The sequence below is a fragment of the Heteronotia binoei genome, chromosome 17 (genome assembly GCF_032191835.1).
Source record: "Heteronotia binoei isolate CCM8104 ecotype False Entrance Well chromosome 17, APGP_CSIRO_Hbin_v1, whole genome shotgun sequence".
NCBI classification, from domain to species: domain Eukaryota; kingdom Metazoa; phylum Chordata; class Lepidosauria; order Squamata; family Gekkonidae; genus Heteronotia; species Heteronotia binoei.
In genome coordinates this window covers 14,669,340-14,686,651 of record NC_083239.1, presented here as the reverse complement: position 1 = coordinate 14,686,651, position 17,312 = coordinate 14,669,340, and the positions used below count along the sequence as shown (strand labels likewise).

Below are 17,312 nucleotides of genomic sequence, written 5' to 3'. Positions count from 1 at the left end.
CCTACTTCCCTAAATCCTCACCCTAGTTTCAAAGAGATAGATCCAGTGGGCTCAAAATTTGAGCTTTAGATACATGAGATGAAATACTCCACGGCTCTGAATGTTCAGAGACCCCTTCTTTTCTCTCCCCCACATCCTCTTTTTGTCAATTCTGACCATGTGCCAGTTCCCTGAAAACCACCTACATTCACCCTTCAGACCTATGCCAGACATACAACAAAAGCCCTCTTCACATGTTTTAATGAATGCACGTACAGCATGCATGTGTGTGTATATGCAACATTTGTAAGAAGGAGTCAGCATGTTCACTTTTACAAATGAAATCAGGGACCAGTCCTTGTATAAATGGGAGATTTCAACTGTACTTGTGTTGAATGCAACATGAGAGTTGCTCACCGCACAGCAGTGTACAGCATGCATAGATAGTTGTAGATAGGTTCACTGTAACTTGTGAACAGGGCTAAAAGCATCCACTGCAAAGCAATAACATATTAGGAAATGCAACACTCCCCTCTGCTGGCAGACTGGTGAATCCAGAAAAAGGCCCTCCCTTCTCTCCTTATGAGCCACATTCCCCTCTGGTCTTTGCGATTCCCTTTTTTCTTCCTGCTGGTTCCACTGCTTACAGCTGACCCTGGGAGCAGACCTGTGTTGGCAGGCCAGCATTAGCCAGGGAAAGCAATTCATTCTGTTTCCAGGGTCCTGCTAAGAGCCCACTGAAAATCTGTTGCAGAACCTCTGGCACGTTGCAAAGAATTCTGGTGAGCTGAGAAACCACAGGGTGGCCTGGCTTATAGTTTGAAAGCCACTGGCCTCAAGGTGACAAGCTGCACGGGAAGATAAAGATTGTCATGAAGTCTTTTTGAAAGCCTCTCAATTCAGCTGGGGCTTTCCACTTAGAACAGATTTTTTTTTTTTGCATTTATGATCCCATTTAAAAGCAAGCCAGTACCAGCTCCAGTTCCCACCCACCCCTCTTTCTAGTACAATACTGTTCCAGTAATCCTCAACTCCATGGGAAAACATTGCCATAAACTGGCTTATAATTTTTCTGTGGCTCCTTTTTCAAGGAATTGCAGTCTATTGTAATAAAGATGAGATTCAACCATGCCCCCAAAAAAGGTCAGCATATAATACTGTTTATTTAGAAGGGACTGAATTTTAGGTTTGCTTTATTCCACCACCACCACCACCCCACTCCCAAGTTCCCTCTTATGATATGGTGTGGTCTTCTTTGGCCCAAAGGTGCATAAAGAAAGAGGAGCTGGAAATGAGGGTGCAGTGTGGACTTCAGACTGCAGGTGGTGGATTTCACCTTTGAATGTGGGGCTGCCAATCCCCAGGTGGAACCTGGAGATCTCCTGTTATTACATTTGATCTCCAGGTGGCCAAGATCAGTTCCCCTGGAGAAAATAGCTACTTTAGAGAATGAACTCTATGGCATTATATATGCTGCTGAGGTCCCTCCCCTCCCCTCTCCGTACCATGCCCTCCCCAGGCTCCACCACTGAAATCTCCAGGTAGTTCCCGACTCAGAGCTGGTAACCCTATTTGAATGTTCTTTTGCACACAAATACAAATAGAAACCCAATGCCATACAAACAGAAAGCTAGCATTGCAGGAGGGGTTTTTTTCCCCTCCCACTTTGTGATGCCGGTTTTCTACTTGCAAGGAGTTTTTAATAGAGGCGCATCCTCCACCTTCAGTTTGAAGTGCTGCAGTGCACTCTACCACCCTCAAGACTCAGCCACTTCCTCCTGCTGTATATGCAACCCAAGCCTCAGCAGTGACCAAAAGGAAATCAGTGAAGTTGTAGAGTAGGGACCTCCAGGGTCATCTAGTCCAACCCCCTGCACAATGCAGGAAATTCATAAATATCTCCCCCCCCCCCGACATACACACACTCAGTGACCCTGTCTCCATGCCTAGAAGATGGTAAAAAACCCTCTATGATCCCCAGCCAATGTGGCCTGGAGAAAAATTGCTACCTGACCTCTAAAGTAAGGTGCTTTCACACATAGCCCTCAGACACACACAGTAAACATCAACAGTAAAGTATCAGGGAGTAAATTAACACTGTTTTGAAGCGTCCACACAAACCACAATGAAGTACTTTACCGCTGACTTTAAAGTGGAGACGACTGAGATTTTGTGACAATTTTTTCCTCTCTCTTTGGTTTGAGCCATGGTACAGACGAGGCCTTTTCCTCCTGCACCCACAGAGACCCCTTGCAGACAGTTCTGGGTGTGCTTGCTGTCCCTTGTGGAGCGGCATGGAATATTCTTGTGGAACTGAAACTAGAAGCTCGTTGTGTCTCTGCACTCAGCCACTAACACTTTTACAAGTTTAAAAACTACCAATAGGGTAGCCACACATCCATAAAAACCCAAGATGAAGATCTAGATAAATTGCATGACTGTATATAGCATCAAGGGATGGGGGTGGGGTCAATCTACAGCCTAGTTAATCATGTTTTCTATTCCTTATAGTTTATTTCCTAAAAGGCCAAGTCTAGCAGTGCCGCCAAATTTTGCCTAAAGTGAGTTTTAAAAAAAACAAAAACAAAAAGAAATCGGAGGTTCCGATGAAATAATTGTTGCAGAAAGGATTTCAATACGATTTAGTGAAATTTCTCAGGGGGCTTTTTCACACTTTTAAATTGCCACCAAATTTCACCCTGAAGACAACTTCAAGGTGGGTTTGGGAGGCACCGCTCAGGCAAAACATCTGTCAAAATTTCTAGAGAAACCTTTTAGACGTTTACAAGATGTCTCGGGGAGCAGGGGCGGGGAACCATTCTGCATCTCTAGCCAAGACTTTGTATGCCCGAGGGCTGGAAGTACCTTTGAATATCTCCTCAGCACCACCTTTGAAGACAGCTTACCTGATTATATGTAGACCCCTTCTGGTTATGAGAGCTCTAAGCACTGGGATGGGGAAAGTGCTAGGCTTGGTGATATGCAGGAACAGACCGGCCACTTAATGTACCAGGAAAGTTCCTGATGAGACCCTGCCCTGGAAGCCCTCTAGAGATGAATCGCAAGCTCAGGCAAGTAATCTTCACACCACAGGGGCATCTTGTCTAGGACTTGGGTCATGGTGTCAGCCATCATAGCCAAGTCAGCCATCCAAGCCAAGTGGATCCCAGTCTTCTCCTGGGGATACAGCTAGCAAGAAAGAGAAATGCCATCACTTCTGGAAGCCAGGTGATTCCTTCCAGCTCCAGAAGTTCTCATACATCACGTATTCCTGCCCTTCTCTTGCTTTCTGCCCATAAAGTCCACTCCCTGCCCATCCACAATGGAGCATGTTCCATGATGTTGTGGAAGAAGAACCTTCCCTGACTTTCTGTGGAAGCGGAGGGTACCAGCATCCTACTCAAGGGGAAGAGGGCTGGGTGGCAACTCTGCATCCCAGGAAAGAGCTACGCGCTACCTTTTTGAGGCTTCGAACCAGGGAGCCGCCTGCACTGTGAAAACCCTCCAAGGGGCACCCCTTTGTAATCTCACCCTCGGCTGCTGACTGGGGAGCGGCTCTGTCTCAAGCAGGAAAAGGGCCTGAAAAACAGACACACTCCAGACATCACCACTGGGCCATGCGTTCACAAGCAAGGACAACACCAGGTCTGCCTGGCTTTCTTCTGAGCATGCCATTCCCTGACTAGGTGCCATGATTGGACTTTGTAGACACTTTGGGACTTCCTGCCTAATGGATGCTGGGAAATCACACGGGTAAGCAAGGCGCTGTCTGCCGCTCCCCAAAGCAAGCATTGTCAGGGCACAAGACAGAAATGATGTTTCGTTCTGACGGCTGCTGTCCATCCCTCATCAGCAGGATTTTTAATGTCATTCCTTTACTGAAGGATTCTGAGTGACCAACAAGCACAACAACTAAGGCTGGTTGGGATTTTTTAAAAACCATTTCAGCAGAGCATAAAACTGCATTATAAAAGTTAAGTGCTAGAAGCAGACCCATCATGCATCTGCCCTTTATTTCTACATCAGATTTGTACACACCAACATGTCAAAACAGTGCGGGGGGATTAACAAAGAAATCCTTGGTTAAATCTTGATTTCGCCACAGGAGGTGTTTTTGTAGATCAGGGGAGAATGTGCAAGAATCTCTCTCTCTCAGGTAGTGGCTGTGGCTCAGTGGCAAAGCATCTGCTTGGCATGCAAAACGTCCCAGGTTCAATCCCCAGCACCTCCGGGTGAAAGGATCCAGAAGGTGGTATGAAAGACTGCTGCCCGTTGGAGTAGACAACACTGACCCTGATGGACAGTATAGGGCAGCTTCATGTGTCCTTGTGTGATGAATGCTCCCTTCAGTGCATTTATGATGCAAATTCATACTGAAACCTTAATAGAGCTGAACTAAAAGGGGGAGGAGAAACCAAAACCTAGCAATAAATCAATCAAATGTCATAGGTAACACAAATTGATTTTTTGGAGTCCAGATGAATGTCTTTTGAAATTTGAAAATATAAGGCAGCTTGGCCCAGCATATGTTGTGACCACTGGTTTCCAAAAATATTACCATCTCATCTGTTCCGCTGTTATTTCCAAATGACTCTGTTTTAATTTTACCTCCAATGGCTCTTTGCACTTCAGCAGGAAAAGTAGCTTTTCAGCAGCCTGTCAGTCACCTGAGAGGTTAGAGCAGGTAGTGCTCCTGCCTCTGCCCATTGATCTGTGGAGTTCAATATTGCCTATTCCAGCTGCCAACAACTGCCTAGGATTTCCCCTTCTACCAGAGATCCTTTAACTGGAAAAGTCAGGATTGAACCCAAAAACAACAGCATGCAAAGTGAGTGTTCTGCCCTGAATGATCCCCCTTCCCTGGTTATGAGGTCCCTACACACTCTCCCATAGGAAGGATAGTTCAAAATGTTTAGGAAAGTATGCAAAAAAAAAAAAAAAGGAAGAAAGGATCTATTCAATTTCCTGGTGGATCTGTCCCACTGCATTCAATTGAGTTGTCCGCTGATGGTGATTTCAAGCTCCTTCTCTAAACTTCCACCTTCCATGAAAGTATGTAAGCATTTTCCTTGTGGAGATATAAGAGAAAGTGTGTGGCAGTAGTTCAGCCCAGTTGCTCAGTAAGGAACTTGCACACCAGCTCCTACCTTTCAGGAATGCAAAGGAAATGAAATAGCCCTCAAGCATCAGCACCATGTATTTACATTTTATGCAGTTACATTTTATTGTATTGATAGTACAATCAACTTTACAAATATGAGGCTAAATTTAAGTACAAGTTGTTATGTACTGTTTTCCCCACCTCCAAGTGCAACTGCTAGGCTCCACACAGTTCCTGCTATAGACCTACTTTACAACTAGTAGGGTTGTCAACTTCCAAGTATGGATCTCACAGAATTACAACTCATCTCCAGACTATGGAGATCAGTTCCCCTGGAGAAAATGTCTGGTTTTGAGGGTGGATTCTGGGGCATTATGCTACATTTCCACAAACCATACCCTCCCCAACTTCCACTCTCAAATCTTCAGGAATTTCCTAACCTGGAGTTGACAACCCTAACAGCTAGCAGTGTTCCATGTGTATTGCTTCTGAGGAATCCCGTTTCTTGCCCTCCCTGTTCTACACAGAGAACTTCATGAGAGAGCTGGGGCAATTTCCCATCCGCCCCCACATTTTTAGAAATCGTTTTACCACTGACTGTTATAGAAGTTCTCATAAGACCTCTTTAAAAAAAATTTCAAGAGAAAAATCCCAAACAGCCTTAGGTACTCTGAGCACAGCCCTCCGGAAATGGTTTCCCCGTGAGTCCCTCTGAAATCAGTCGGAGCTGTACCGTCATTTCAGTGGGATTTGTGCTGGGAAACCTGACGGTGGGGTGTGCCCCAAATCTTCTCACCCTCTGGGTCCAGTCTGTCCTAGCAGTGGAAGGAATGATACCACAACCTCATGTCTTAGTAATTTCTTGACAATTGATGGATCTCAAAGGCTTCTCCCAGGACTTGGAGCCGCTCAGCCTGAGATCTGTCTGTAGCTAGAGACACGAAGGGGCTGAGACCCCCTCTTTTCTTGGGGCCCAGCCTGTTTTCTCAATGCCGCACCAGGGAACTGAGAGACTGTCTTCTCTTGACTCCAGCCTCTGTCCACACCTTAGTTCTTAGCAATGTGCCTGGAAGCAGAATCCCTTCCACTTGAACGACAAACAAAATACTGTACAGTGACCGTGCCATGTGGTTCCATTTTTATTGTAACAAAATTTAGCCGTAATGGGAAAATGGTAATAATAACAATTAAAAAATGACTCTTTGATTACTCCAGGCCTGGTGCGTTGCTTGTCAGGTGTGCCAAGGGCCAGGTCGACTGTTATTTCTTGCCTCTGGAGTTTTGCTTTCATTCCTCTGTGCAGGGAAAGGGAAGCCTGCAAATGGTGGGGGGGGGGGGGGTTGCATTCGGGACACCACAGATAACAGTTAAGAAAGCAGAGGCCGTGTGTGCCATGTGTGCCCTGGAAGGGTCTTGGGCACCCCTGGAAATGGCGAAACCTTTCAGGGGAAGAGAGGGGAGATCACCATCCCAGCAGGGTTAAGCCTTTTGCAGGCCAAGGTGTCTAATCCCAAAACTGAAAAGACAAGCTTGGGTGAGTTTCCAAAAGCCAATCCAGGCATCCCTTCGAAGGGAGCGTTCCTGGCAGGAATGGCTGCAGAGTCAGGAGCTGAAGCAGGTGCAGATTAGGATTGCCATTTGCCTGCTGTAAGTGGACAACTCTCCACCAGTGTTCCTCTCATCTGCCTCTGGTGCTCACTGGAGTGGCAGGAGGCAAAATGGGGAGAATGACATCATCAGGTCAAGCAACTTTCTAGAGCTTTTTCCCAATCCTTACCGTAGAGGGCGGGGGGATTCTTAGACCATCACTTGACACAGTGGTGTCACTCCTGGGACTTCATCCAGAAGTGACCTAGCGTTGCCAGGTCTTACCTAGCTGTCAGTGCCCAATGTGCCTGGCATAATGACATCACCTGGAAGGGGTACCATTGCATCAGGCACATTGTATAGGGGGTGCTCTAGCATTTGGGTAAAAGCTCTATGACACCATAGAGTTTTTTACCCAAGTGCTAGAGCATCCCCCACATGACATGCCTGGTGTGATGACATCACTTCTGGGTGATGTCATCACGCTGGGCACATTGGGCGATGATGGAGCTTTTGGGGGGTGGGGGTCTCTGTGCCAGTGGGTTGGAGGCTCCGGGGGCGGGGGAATGGGAACCCTGAAATGACCACTCCCCCTACCCCTATCCCAACAAGCTGCCTCTAGTGCCAAGGACAAGCCTGACAGCCCTAGCTCAAACTGGGTGATAGATAAGAGCGCTCAGCAATAGCATGATATAGAGGCCCAAAGTTTGCTAACAAGGAGTTTCGGTAGACACAAAAAAAGGCTATTAGCTCATCACTGTGGGTAGGAGCACAAGGAAGGGGGAAAGCCAGTAGAATTACTGGGGCCAGCATGGAAAAACAGTTTTGCAATAAATGTAAGAATAGCTCCAGGATCCAGCTCAGCTCCTGAGAGGCCTATGGTCCGAGTCCACCATCCAATGGGTCTGATAATACATTAGCAGGAGATCCAATTTCTGCTTTTGCCCTTCAGATGCTGCAGGGATCTTTGGCAGTCAAGATGGGGAGGGATGGAAGGGACAGCTTGCTGTTGTCTAGTAACTGAAGAGATGGTCTCTCCCTGGTCCTTTTGGTGTACCCTCAGAAAGAGATCAAGGGAAACGGGTCAATGTGTAGGTTCTGTAGAGGAGGGAAGCTGGTACGTGGGAGGAGGCCTAGTAAGAAGACACACAATTATATAGAGGTTCCCCAGTCCTCTCTCTTTACACATTGGCCTCTCTGCTGTAACGCTAACACCACCACAGACAACACAGGATTGAAATGAGGGCACTTGGTATGTTATTAGAAACCTCTTTTTCATGAGCCTACATCAACCACTTTTATTTGCAAAATCTCCCCAAGATTTTCATGAACAGAACATAAAGAGTAGCCATGATGGCTCAAATCATCTACTCCAGCATCCTGTTGCACAGTCTATCCAATTAGATACCTCTGGAAGGCCCATCAAGCAGGGCATGGAGATCAAATCCAACCCCATTTTGCCCAGGAAAGCCCAATCTTTTCAAATCTCAAAAGCTGAGCAGTGTTGACACTTGTAAGTACTTGGATGGGAGACCTCCTTGGAATACCAGCAGTTGGGAGGCAGGGACAGACTTGATTCAGTTACCTCTCTGAATATCCTCCAGGCCCCTAGTAGAGGTCAGTCACCAGAGGTCACCATAACTTCCAGGTGCAGACACACACTCACACATGCACATATAAAAAATGCAAACCCCCCCCCAAATTCCTCCCTGTTTTGTTGCCCTCCCAACACTCGTAGTCAGGGGGTTGCTGCCCCTCAACATGGAGGGTCCAGTCAGGCATTGAGGCTAATAGCTTCTGATGGGCTCTTAGGGTTGTCAGCCTCCAGCTGGAGACTGGAGTTCTTCTGGAATTACAGCTGATCTCCAGATGAGAGATCAGTCCCCCCCCCCCCCAGAAAAAATGGCAGGCTTGGAGGGTAGACTTTATGGCACCAGACCCCTGCTGGGCTCCCTCCACCTCCCCAAGTTCCACCCACAAATCTCCACCACTTTCCCAAGCTGGAGTTGGCAAGCCTACTTCTCTTTCAAGAATTTGCCTAATTCTCCTTTTAAAGCCAACTAAATTCCTGCTGATCAGTGCATTCTTGTGATCGCTACAGTGAATTACACCATCAGAGCAAAGACGTCCTTGCTTTTGTCCTGAATTTACTGCCCATCAACTAGATTGGGTAACCCTGAGCTCTCCACTCTGTGCGTAATGCTATAATCATGCCCCCCCCCCCATCTTTAATATTCATTTTGCTACACTAAAGAGGCTCAACCATCTTCGTCTTCCATCACAGGAAAGGTGTTCCAACTCTGATCATTATGATTGCTCTCTTATAGCACGTCAACTTCATTTTGAGGAGGAACGAGAACTGTACTCACCATTTCAAATGCAGATTCATACAAGGACATTACAATACTGGCCATTCTGTTCAGTCCTTTCCCTATGATCCCTAACATAGATTTGATCAGGACTTTTTTTGAAAAGGAATGCACAGGAACACAGGGGGTGTGGCCTAATATGCAAATGAGTTTCTGCTGGGCTTTTTCTACCAAAAAAAAAAAAAGCCCTGGATTTGATCTATTTCACAAGAGTGGCACAGTCAGCTTCTTCATTGAGCTATCCACCACAATCCTCAGTCAGGTCTCTTTTCCCAGTCACATAGTGGCAGCTGAGACCCCCTGTCATTAGGATTTTTCACTCCGATGTGCATTTACTTTACATTTGTACAGCTATAATTTGCTTGCTACATTGTGATCCACTCATCCAGCTCAGAAAGATTCTTGTGGAATCTGCTTTGGTTGAATGTTATTTGCAAGTCTGACAGCATCACTATTCACGTGCAATTCCTGATCACTCATGAGCAAATTCAACAGCGGAGGTCCCAGTATGGATTTCTGTGGAGCCCTACAGCAATCTTCCCTGTCTTGTGCGAACCGTTCATTCACTCCTCTTCTCAGCTCCTGTTACTTCTCTCGTTTCTAATCCACAACTCATCCTGTCACTGCTTACTCAGAAGCCTTTGATTGGGGCTTGGGTCAGCATACCCTGAGGTAGGGCAGCTCTCAGGGGTTTTGGTGGGGCCCACTGCCATCAAACCCCATCTACACACCTCACCTCCTGCTTACCCCTTCCTTCACCTGCTCACAAGTGCTCCACCACCTGCGCTTCTAGCAAAACACACGGCCCAGCATTGTTAGGAAAGGACATGCAGGCAGTACATCCAGCACTGCCAATTTAGGGTTGGGAACGAACTGGATATTTGGGGATCGAGAGTTTGGGGAGAGGAGAGACCACACCAGGGTATAATGCCATACAGTCCCCCCTCCAAAGCAGTTCTTTTATTAAGGGGAACTGATCTCTGTAGAGATCAATTGCAATTCCACAAGATTTTCAGGCCCCACCTGGAAGTTGGTAGCCCTAGGGGGATGACAGCAGTGTACCTGGCAGCCATAGCAACAGCACCTCCCACTACATACCTTGCCTTGTGCTATTGGGCAGAGGGCATGCCGGCTGCAAGTGCCAGTGGTGGGAAGTCTCTCACGCAGGGGGGGGGGGTGCATGGGTGGGGGTGGGAGATATGACTGGCCTAGTGGTAGGCAAAGTAGGTGGGACATGGGAAGTTTCTTCCCTGGGGTCCCCAAAACCTGGATCTACCCCTGCTTTTATAATGGACTGCATCAAAAGCTATTAGGCAACTCAAGCATATGTATGGTGTCTACCAAATGACCTTTGTTTGTTCATCCTCTCAAAGAACTCCAAAAGACTAGTGAGACAGGGCTTTCTTTTACAGAAGCTATGCTGATTCTTCTTCAGCAGGACTTATTCCTCTATGTGCTTAGTAATTATATCTTTAATAACATTCAGCATTTTCCACTGAACAGATATTAGGATAACTGGCTTGTACTTTCTGGGATCTCTTTTTAATCCATTTTTCAAAATCAGAATTATATTTGCTCCTTTTCTGACCCTACTGTAGGCAGGCTGATTTTAGTGACAATTGACTGTATTTGTTAGATCAAGAATTTCACACTAGAATTGCTTAGGAGCTCTTGGGGCCATGTCATCTAGGCCCAGAAACTTCTTAATTTGTCTATAAACCCTTGGATTTCAGTTCCTCAGTTCTATTTGACTTCCAACACATTTCCCAAAAACAAAACCTTTGGGATGGGTGACTGCATTTTCCCAAGGAAAACCAGCACAAAGAATTCATTCCATTTCTGTGCAATTTTCCTCTCATCCTTGAGTGGTCTTTTGCCCCATTATCCCTTTGTCTCTCTCTCTCTGACTGGCTTCTTATCATATATGTCAATAAATTCCTATTAGCTTTAATATTCTAGCAATCTTCTCATATTCTCTTGTCATCTCCTTTATCACCAACTTACATTTGTTTCACCAGGACCTGCGCTACTTCTCATTCACCTTGCTTGGTCAAGACTTGCACTTTTTAAATGAAACCTTCTTGCCTATTTTGGCTTCCTTGACTGTGCTAGTTAACCATGCTGGCAACCTCCTCATAGAATCACAGAGTTGGAAAGGGCCATATAGGCCATTTAGTTCAAACCGCCACCCTCCCGCACCCACACTCAATGCAGGATCAGCCTAATAATAGCATTTCCCATTTGCAGGGTTGTGACCCAGTACCGGGCCACACAAGCCTCAATGCCGGGTCGCCAGGGGCAGCCCAACTGCCCCCTCCCCCCCACTCTATCTATCTTTGGCACCACAATGTAGTGCCACACTCCAGTCCCTGCCCTCCACGCCGCTGCCAACTGTAGCACTCTCTGAGTGTCCCCCAGGTGGAGGATGCTCAGAGAGCACTACAGAGACCACATGCTGGCCAGAAGCCCTCCCCTGTCTCTCTCTGATGTTCGGAAACATCAGAGAGGGCGGGAAAAGCTTCTGGCCATCGCACAGTCTTTGTATCGCTCCCTGAGCATCCTCTGCCTGGAGAACACTGAGGGAGCGATACTGAGACTGTGCGCTGGTCAGAAGTCCTCCTCCATCCCTCTGTGATGTTTCAGAAACATCAGAGAGGGCGGGGAAAGCTCCTGGTCAGTGCACAGTCTCTATATCAATCCCTGAGCATCTTCTGCCTGCCGAATGCTCAGGGAGTGATACTGAGACTGTGCACTGGCCAGAAGCCCTCCCCTGTCCCTCTCTGATGTTTAGAAACATCAGAGAAGGATGGGAAAAGCTCCTGGCTAGTGGGCAGTCTCTGTATCACTCAGGGAGTGATACTGAGACTGCACACCAGGCAGGCACACTCCTCCACCCCTCTCTGATGTTTGGACCATGGGGAAAAAACCTCCGCCCGGACCTCCACCTGGACCACGGGGGAGGGGGGGACAGGCCACGGGGAGGGGGGGAGTTTGGGAAACCCTGGCCTAGAGCATCCTTGACAAGTGTTTGTCCAGCTGCTGTTTGAACACTGCTAGTGAGAGGGAGCTTACCACCTCCCTCAATATCTGATTCCACTGCTGAACAACTCTTACTGTAAAAGAAGTTTTTCCTAATATCCACCCAGTACCTTCCCATCCTTAATTTAAATCCATTATTGTGTGTCCTCTCCACTACAGCTCCTCTTCGATCGGGTGGTGCCTTTCCTAATCAATGGTATACATTCTCTCTGAAGCTGCATCCACAGATTATCAGACACTGTGCTATTGTCACACTATAGCAATCATTTGCCATTAGATTTTCCTGTGTGGACAAGAGAATCCAGGTGCAAATGAGTGCTATAATGCAACAATAGTAGAATAAGCAATGATGTATGGATGCAATTTGGAATAAATCCCAGTGGGTGCTTTGTGACATGTGCAATTGCTTGGCCAATGGCTGATCACTTGATTTGACTCACAGCTCTGCATCCCTGATCATTAAAGCCCCATTTCAACTAATGCATTTTTTCCAGACAATCGGCTTGAACCCCAACACGATTGCTATTTTCCTAAGACCTGTCCCATAAAGGAAAAGAAGAATTACTATCTATAGGCAGGTTCCAGTCAAAACAAAACAGTCCAGAAGATAGAGTGGAAGGTCAGTGAATTACACCATCAGAGCAAAGACATCCTTGCTTTTGTCCTGAATTTACTGCCTATCAACTAGAATGGGTACCCCGAGACTGGATGAAACCCCACTTCTTTCATAGCTTCAGCTATGAGGAAGTTAAAGAAGATGATCTGATACTGAGTGGAAATCTGTTTTCTGGGAGTGGCGGTGGCAGAGGTGGTGGCAGCGGGGGCGAGGGGAGCGGGAGGCAGCGTGTAAACTTCTGCACCATCCTCCACAAGTCAGTCCGGAAGCGCTTGATGGAGAAGCAATAGATAAGCGGGTCAATGCAACTGTTGAGGCTCAACAGAGCTACACTGAGCATGTGGAGGTTATCCAGGAATGACGGAGGCCTGCAAAAGGAAACGGACATCCAGGCAGCTACCCAAGGAACCAGGGAGAGGTGATAAGGAGCCACACAGACCACAAACACCAAGAGCATGCCCAAGACCATGGCACGAGCCCGCCGCCGGTGTCCCCCTTGGCAGGTGCTGGCTGCAGCCGAGAGGGATCTCATGATGGACATGTAGGCCCCTAACACCACCAGGAAGGAGGCCACAAAGAGAGCCACCATGGCATAGGCGTAACTCCTCTGGCCTGAATGCTGCTCAAAGCATTTTGTGTTTTCAGATCCTGCCTGGTGGGTCTGCTGAGTGGTCAAGGAGGGGACGGCACAAGCCAAGCACAACGTCCAGGCCACAGCGCATCCCACAAGTGCCCCCTGAGGCCTGTTCAATGCCAACTCCAGCTTAGCAACTGTGCAGTAGCGGTTCAAACTGATGAGGGTCATGAAGGCCATGGCGCTATAAGTGGCCAAGTAGTAGGTAGCACCAGCCAGGCGGCAAGCAACCTCTGGAAGTTCCCAGTTGCCCCCTGCTAGGTAGTAGGGGATCCAGAAGGGTAAGGTGAGGTTGAAAAAGATGTCAGCCAGCGTGAGGTTGATGAGGTAGATGCGAATGGCCTTCCTTACCCGTCCACTCTGCAGAAAGACAAGCAAGGCTGCCAGGTTGCCCGGCAACCCCACACACAACACCAAGCAGTAGATGGCTGGAACCAGGATGAACTGCATGGGATCATTGGGCTGGCACTGCCCAGCTACTAGCCATGAAGTCGTGGAGTTGTTCATTCCAGTGAAGCTGAAAGACAGTGAAAAGAGAGTCAGCCAAAAGAAAGCAAGAAGCAGAGGGAAATGAGGGAGATGGCCAGAGAAAACAACTCACCAGCTTTGAGATGCTGATTAATGGGTGGACAAAAATGTGGGTGCTTTGATGGATGGGTGGACAGATGAATGGGCAAGATAATTTGTATGGACGATGACTAGAAGTGTGCATTTGGATATTTCTGAACAAAAAAAGTCTCTGAAATCCCCTTTTTAGTTTTGGATCAAAATACCCAATTGAAAATAATGGGGCAATTCAAGCGCTGTTTCAGTTTCAAAATATCAGAATGCACACTCCTAGGACACATGATTATTGTGGATGGAGAAAGGGATGGAAAGACAGTACACTTCCTATCTACATCACGTTTATCTGACCCTTCCTCTAAGGAACTCAGAACAGCGTATGTCTATGTTACCCTCACGACATACCTGGGAGGTAGGTTAGGCTGAGAGATGGAGCAACTGGCTCAGAGGCAGCCACTGGGTGGCATAGCTGAATTTGTACTCAGGCCTCCTCATGCTTTGACTACCACATCACACTTTGTCAAGGGATGGTGGATGGATTAAAAAAACATTGCAAGACATCATGAATGGATGGGCAGTTAAAAGTGATGGACCTTTATGGATGGGCCCTTGGTGGATGATTCATTGAGTGGATGGACCTTTATTATGAATGAATGGATAGACCTTTGTAGATTATTGGATGGATGGACACCTGGAGGTATTGATGGACCATTGTGAATGGGCTTTTATGAATGGGTGGATGAAGCCTTGTAAATGGAAGGAGCGGCCTTTGTGAATGGATGGGAGCATCCACCTACAAAGGCAACAAACCTCTCCATACCAGTGCTGGACAGCAGTAGCAGGGAAAGCCCCCAGCCTCTATCCCCTGTTTGTTTGACCCTCCTACACAAGAAGTTAGCTGATTTGTGAGACAGGATGCTGGGCTAAATGGATCACTTCACTGGTTTGATCCAGGCAGGCTCTTTTTGTGTTCTTATGTTCTTTCTAAATGGATGAATGGATGAGCATATATGAAGACAGATGGATGGACCTTTGTGAATAAATAATGTATAGAGGAAATCTATGGACCAAGAAACGGAAGCTAATTTGGATAGCCATAAAGACATTTTGGGGATTGGATAAACATAGGGTACAAGGATGAATGTGAATCCTCAGACACTGATAGATAGGAAAGGCAAGAGAATAGGAGGGTATGGGCAGATGGACAGAGGGATGGATGGACACACACAGGCAAAAGAGGGCATGTGTTGAGAGAAAGGCAGGAAAGCAGAAGCAGTTGCAGCAGCTGTAGCTGACTGAACCTTCCCCACCCCCAGTAATCCTCAAATGGGACAAGGACAATTTAAGCCAAGAAAATCTCCATTCGCATTCCAGGAAGCGGGAGCGTCTCTCCTCCCAGCCCCACTCTCTGCACTCTGCTCTGAGGTTTGGAGGCAGGTTCTTCGGGAACCTACGGAGCCACACAGCTGCAAAGAGATGCATCCAAGGGCTGCCGCCCACTGTTGGAGACACGGCTCCTGGCTCCAGCTCACAGCTGCTGGGGCTTAGCACCAGCAAGGCCCCTGTGCCAGAATGTCTCCCTGGCTCCAGCCGCAGATCACCTGTTGTAATCCCAGGATCCCTGCCAAACCAGAAGCACAGCTGAGGCTGGGGACAGCAGACGGTTCTCGCTTGGTAAGCCTGACCCACTCCTTCCCCTTCATCTGTTTCTTGTCTTCCCTCAGATACAAAAAAGAAGAAACCCAATCCAAAATATTTCTCCAACCTGAAATTTAGTGTGAGTAGGTTTTTTTCCCCACATGGAAAAATTAGAGGATCTTGGGACAGAGAATTTGACTTCTCAGTGGACAAATTCAAGCCAGGCAGGCAAAAATGTTTAAAAAAAAGAAAAGAAATAAGAATTTTCTTCTCCATGATGTGTGTATTATTTGTAGTATGGAGCACAATGCAGCCAAAAATTATGCTTTTAATCTCCAATCGATTTAAAAGGGAAAGCTGTTTTAATACATTGATATAATGATACCACCTCTTTTTTAAAATGTCAGAGAAGTTTCAAAATACATATTGACAACTGAAGGATGGGAGACAGCATGCGTAAAGACCTAATAACTTCTGACTTGGCTTCAGATACGCAGGCCTGGTTTTCGGCAGCAGCATGTTCTAATCAAACTTAGGGAGGTCACTTCAAGACGAGCCCTGCTGCTCTCCAAAAGTTATAACCAGGGTTGCCAGGCAAAGCAACTGGGGAGAAGTCCAGGAAGGCAGAGACATGGGCACCATCAACAACGGCATGATGTCACTTCCAGGGAAATGACATCACGCCTCCTAGAAAGATTGGTGTCACTTCCAGGTTTTCCTCAGAAATTATGACACATTGTTTTCAGCTGTCAGGAGACCTGCAATTCTGTTTTTATCTGTCCACTTATATATACACTATCCATCACTGGAAATCAAATTTCAGTGCTGGCACGCTGAGGCAAACTTAAGCATTGTCCGTTTCTATGTTATTTAAACACATCCCCTTATTCTTATGTTATTTAAACAAATTACAGTCTTGGTGCCTGGGTGTTTTGTACAATTTTTAAAATTTAAAAACAAGGCAAACCATATTCTGAATCTGAAACTTAGGAGTTGCCAGCTTTTTTTCTTGGCCCTGTTCTTGTGCCTTTAACAACAGCCCAGTATGCAGCAGTTAAACTTTTTCCTGACATCAAGTGATGAGGATGAATGCTCGGATTGCCGTGTTTCTACCTGTCAGGCTAGTGGTCAAGGCACAGGAGCAATTATACAAAAACACTGGCAACTCTGAGGGGTATATCACCTCAGAAAACTGGTTCTAAGGGCAAATAAACATTCAACTTAAATAGTCTTTAAGCAAAACTGTATGGCACTAGCATTTAGAGAATGAGAGCTTCTTTTAGAAGAGTAAAACCAAGGGTTGTGCTCCAACTTCTACTGCCCATCCAACGCTTCCCTGGGATGGGAGGTGAATTTTCTTTATGTATTTCGCACCCCCCCCAAAAAAAAAAAAAGTTGTTCGTCTTACATGAAAAAAGGTGCATGAATGTTGGAAATCACTATAAAATTCTACTTTGTCTTATAGGTTTCTAATGGTAAAAAGTTCTAGGCAATAAAAGATACACCAAACCTACCACACAGGGTTGTTGTGAGGATAAAATGGAGGAGAACTATGTAAGCTGCTTTGGGCACCCATTGGGAAGAAAGGTGGGATATAAATAAAGTAAATAAACAAATAAATTTTGAGTTTTGCTACAGGATTCTAGAAGTTTCTATAGGTAGAGAAGGAAATCAAAGATGTTACCCTTTGTTCCTTGGAAGCATCTCCTGGAAAGAGAGCAGCCCCACCTAGGAAAGGGAACCCAGAGTTTCATTTCAGTCTCTTACCTAGCTGATACAGCCTGA

General features: G+C 46.6%; 1 protein-coding gene across 1 annotated transcript; it reads right to left on the bottom strand.

Annotated features, from left to right (window-relative positions):
* Positions 1-12,800: 12,800 nt before the first annotated feature.
* Positions 12,801-13,847, bottom strand: LOC132586171 (platelet-activating factor receptor-like). The gene has a single exon (XM_060258146.1). The coding sequence runs from the start codon at positions 13,830-13,832 to the stop codon at positions 12,813-12,815; it is 1,020 nt and encodes a 339-aa protein (XP_060114129.1). The 5' UTR covers positions 13,833-13,847; the 3' UTR covers positions 12,801-12,812.
* Positions 13,848-17,312: the final 3,465 nt, after the last annotated feature.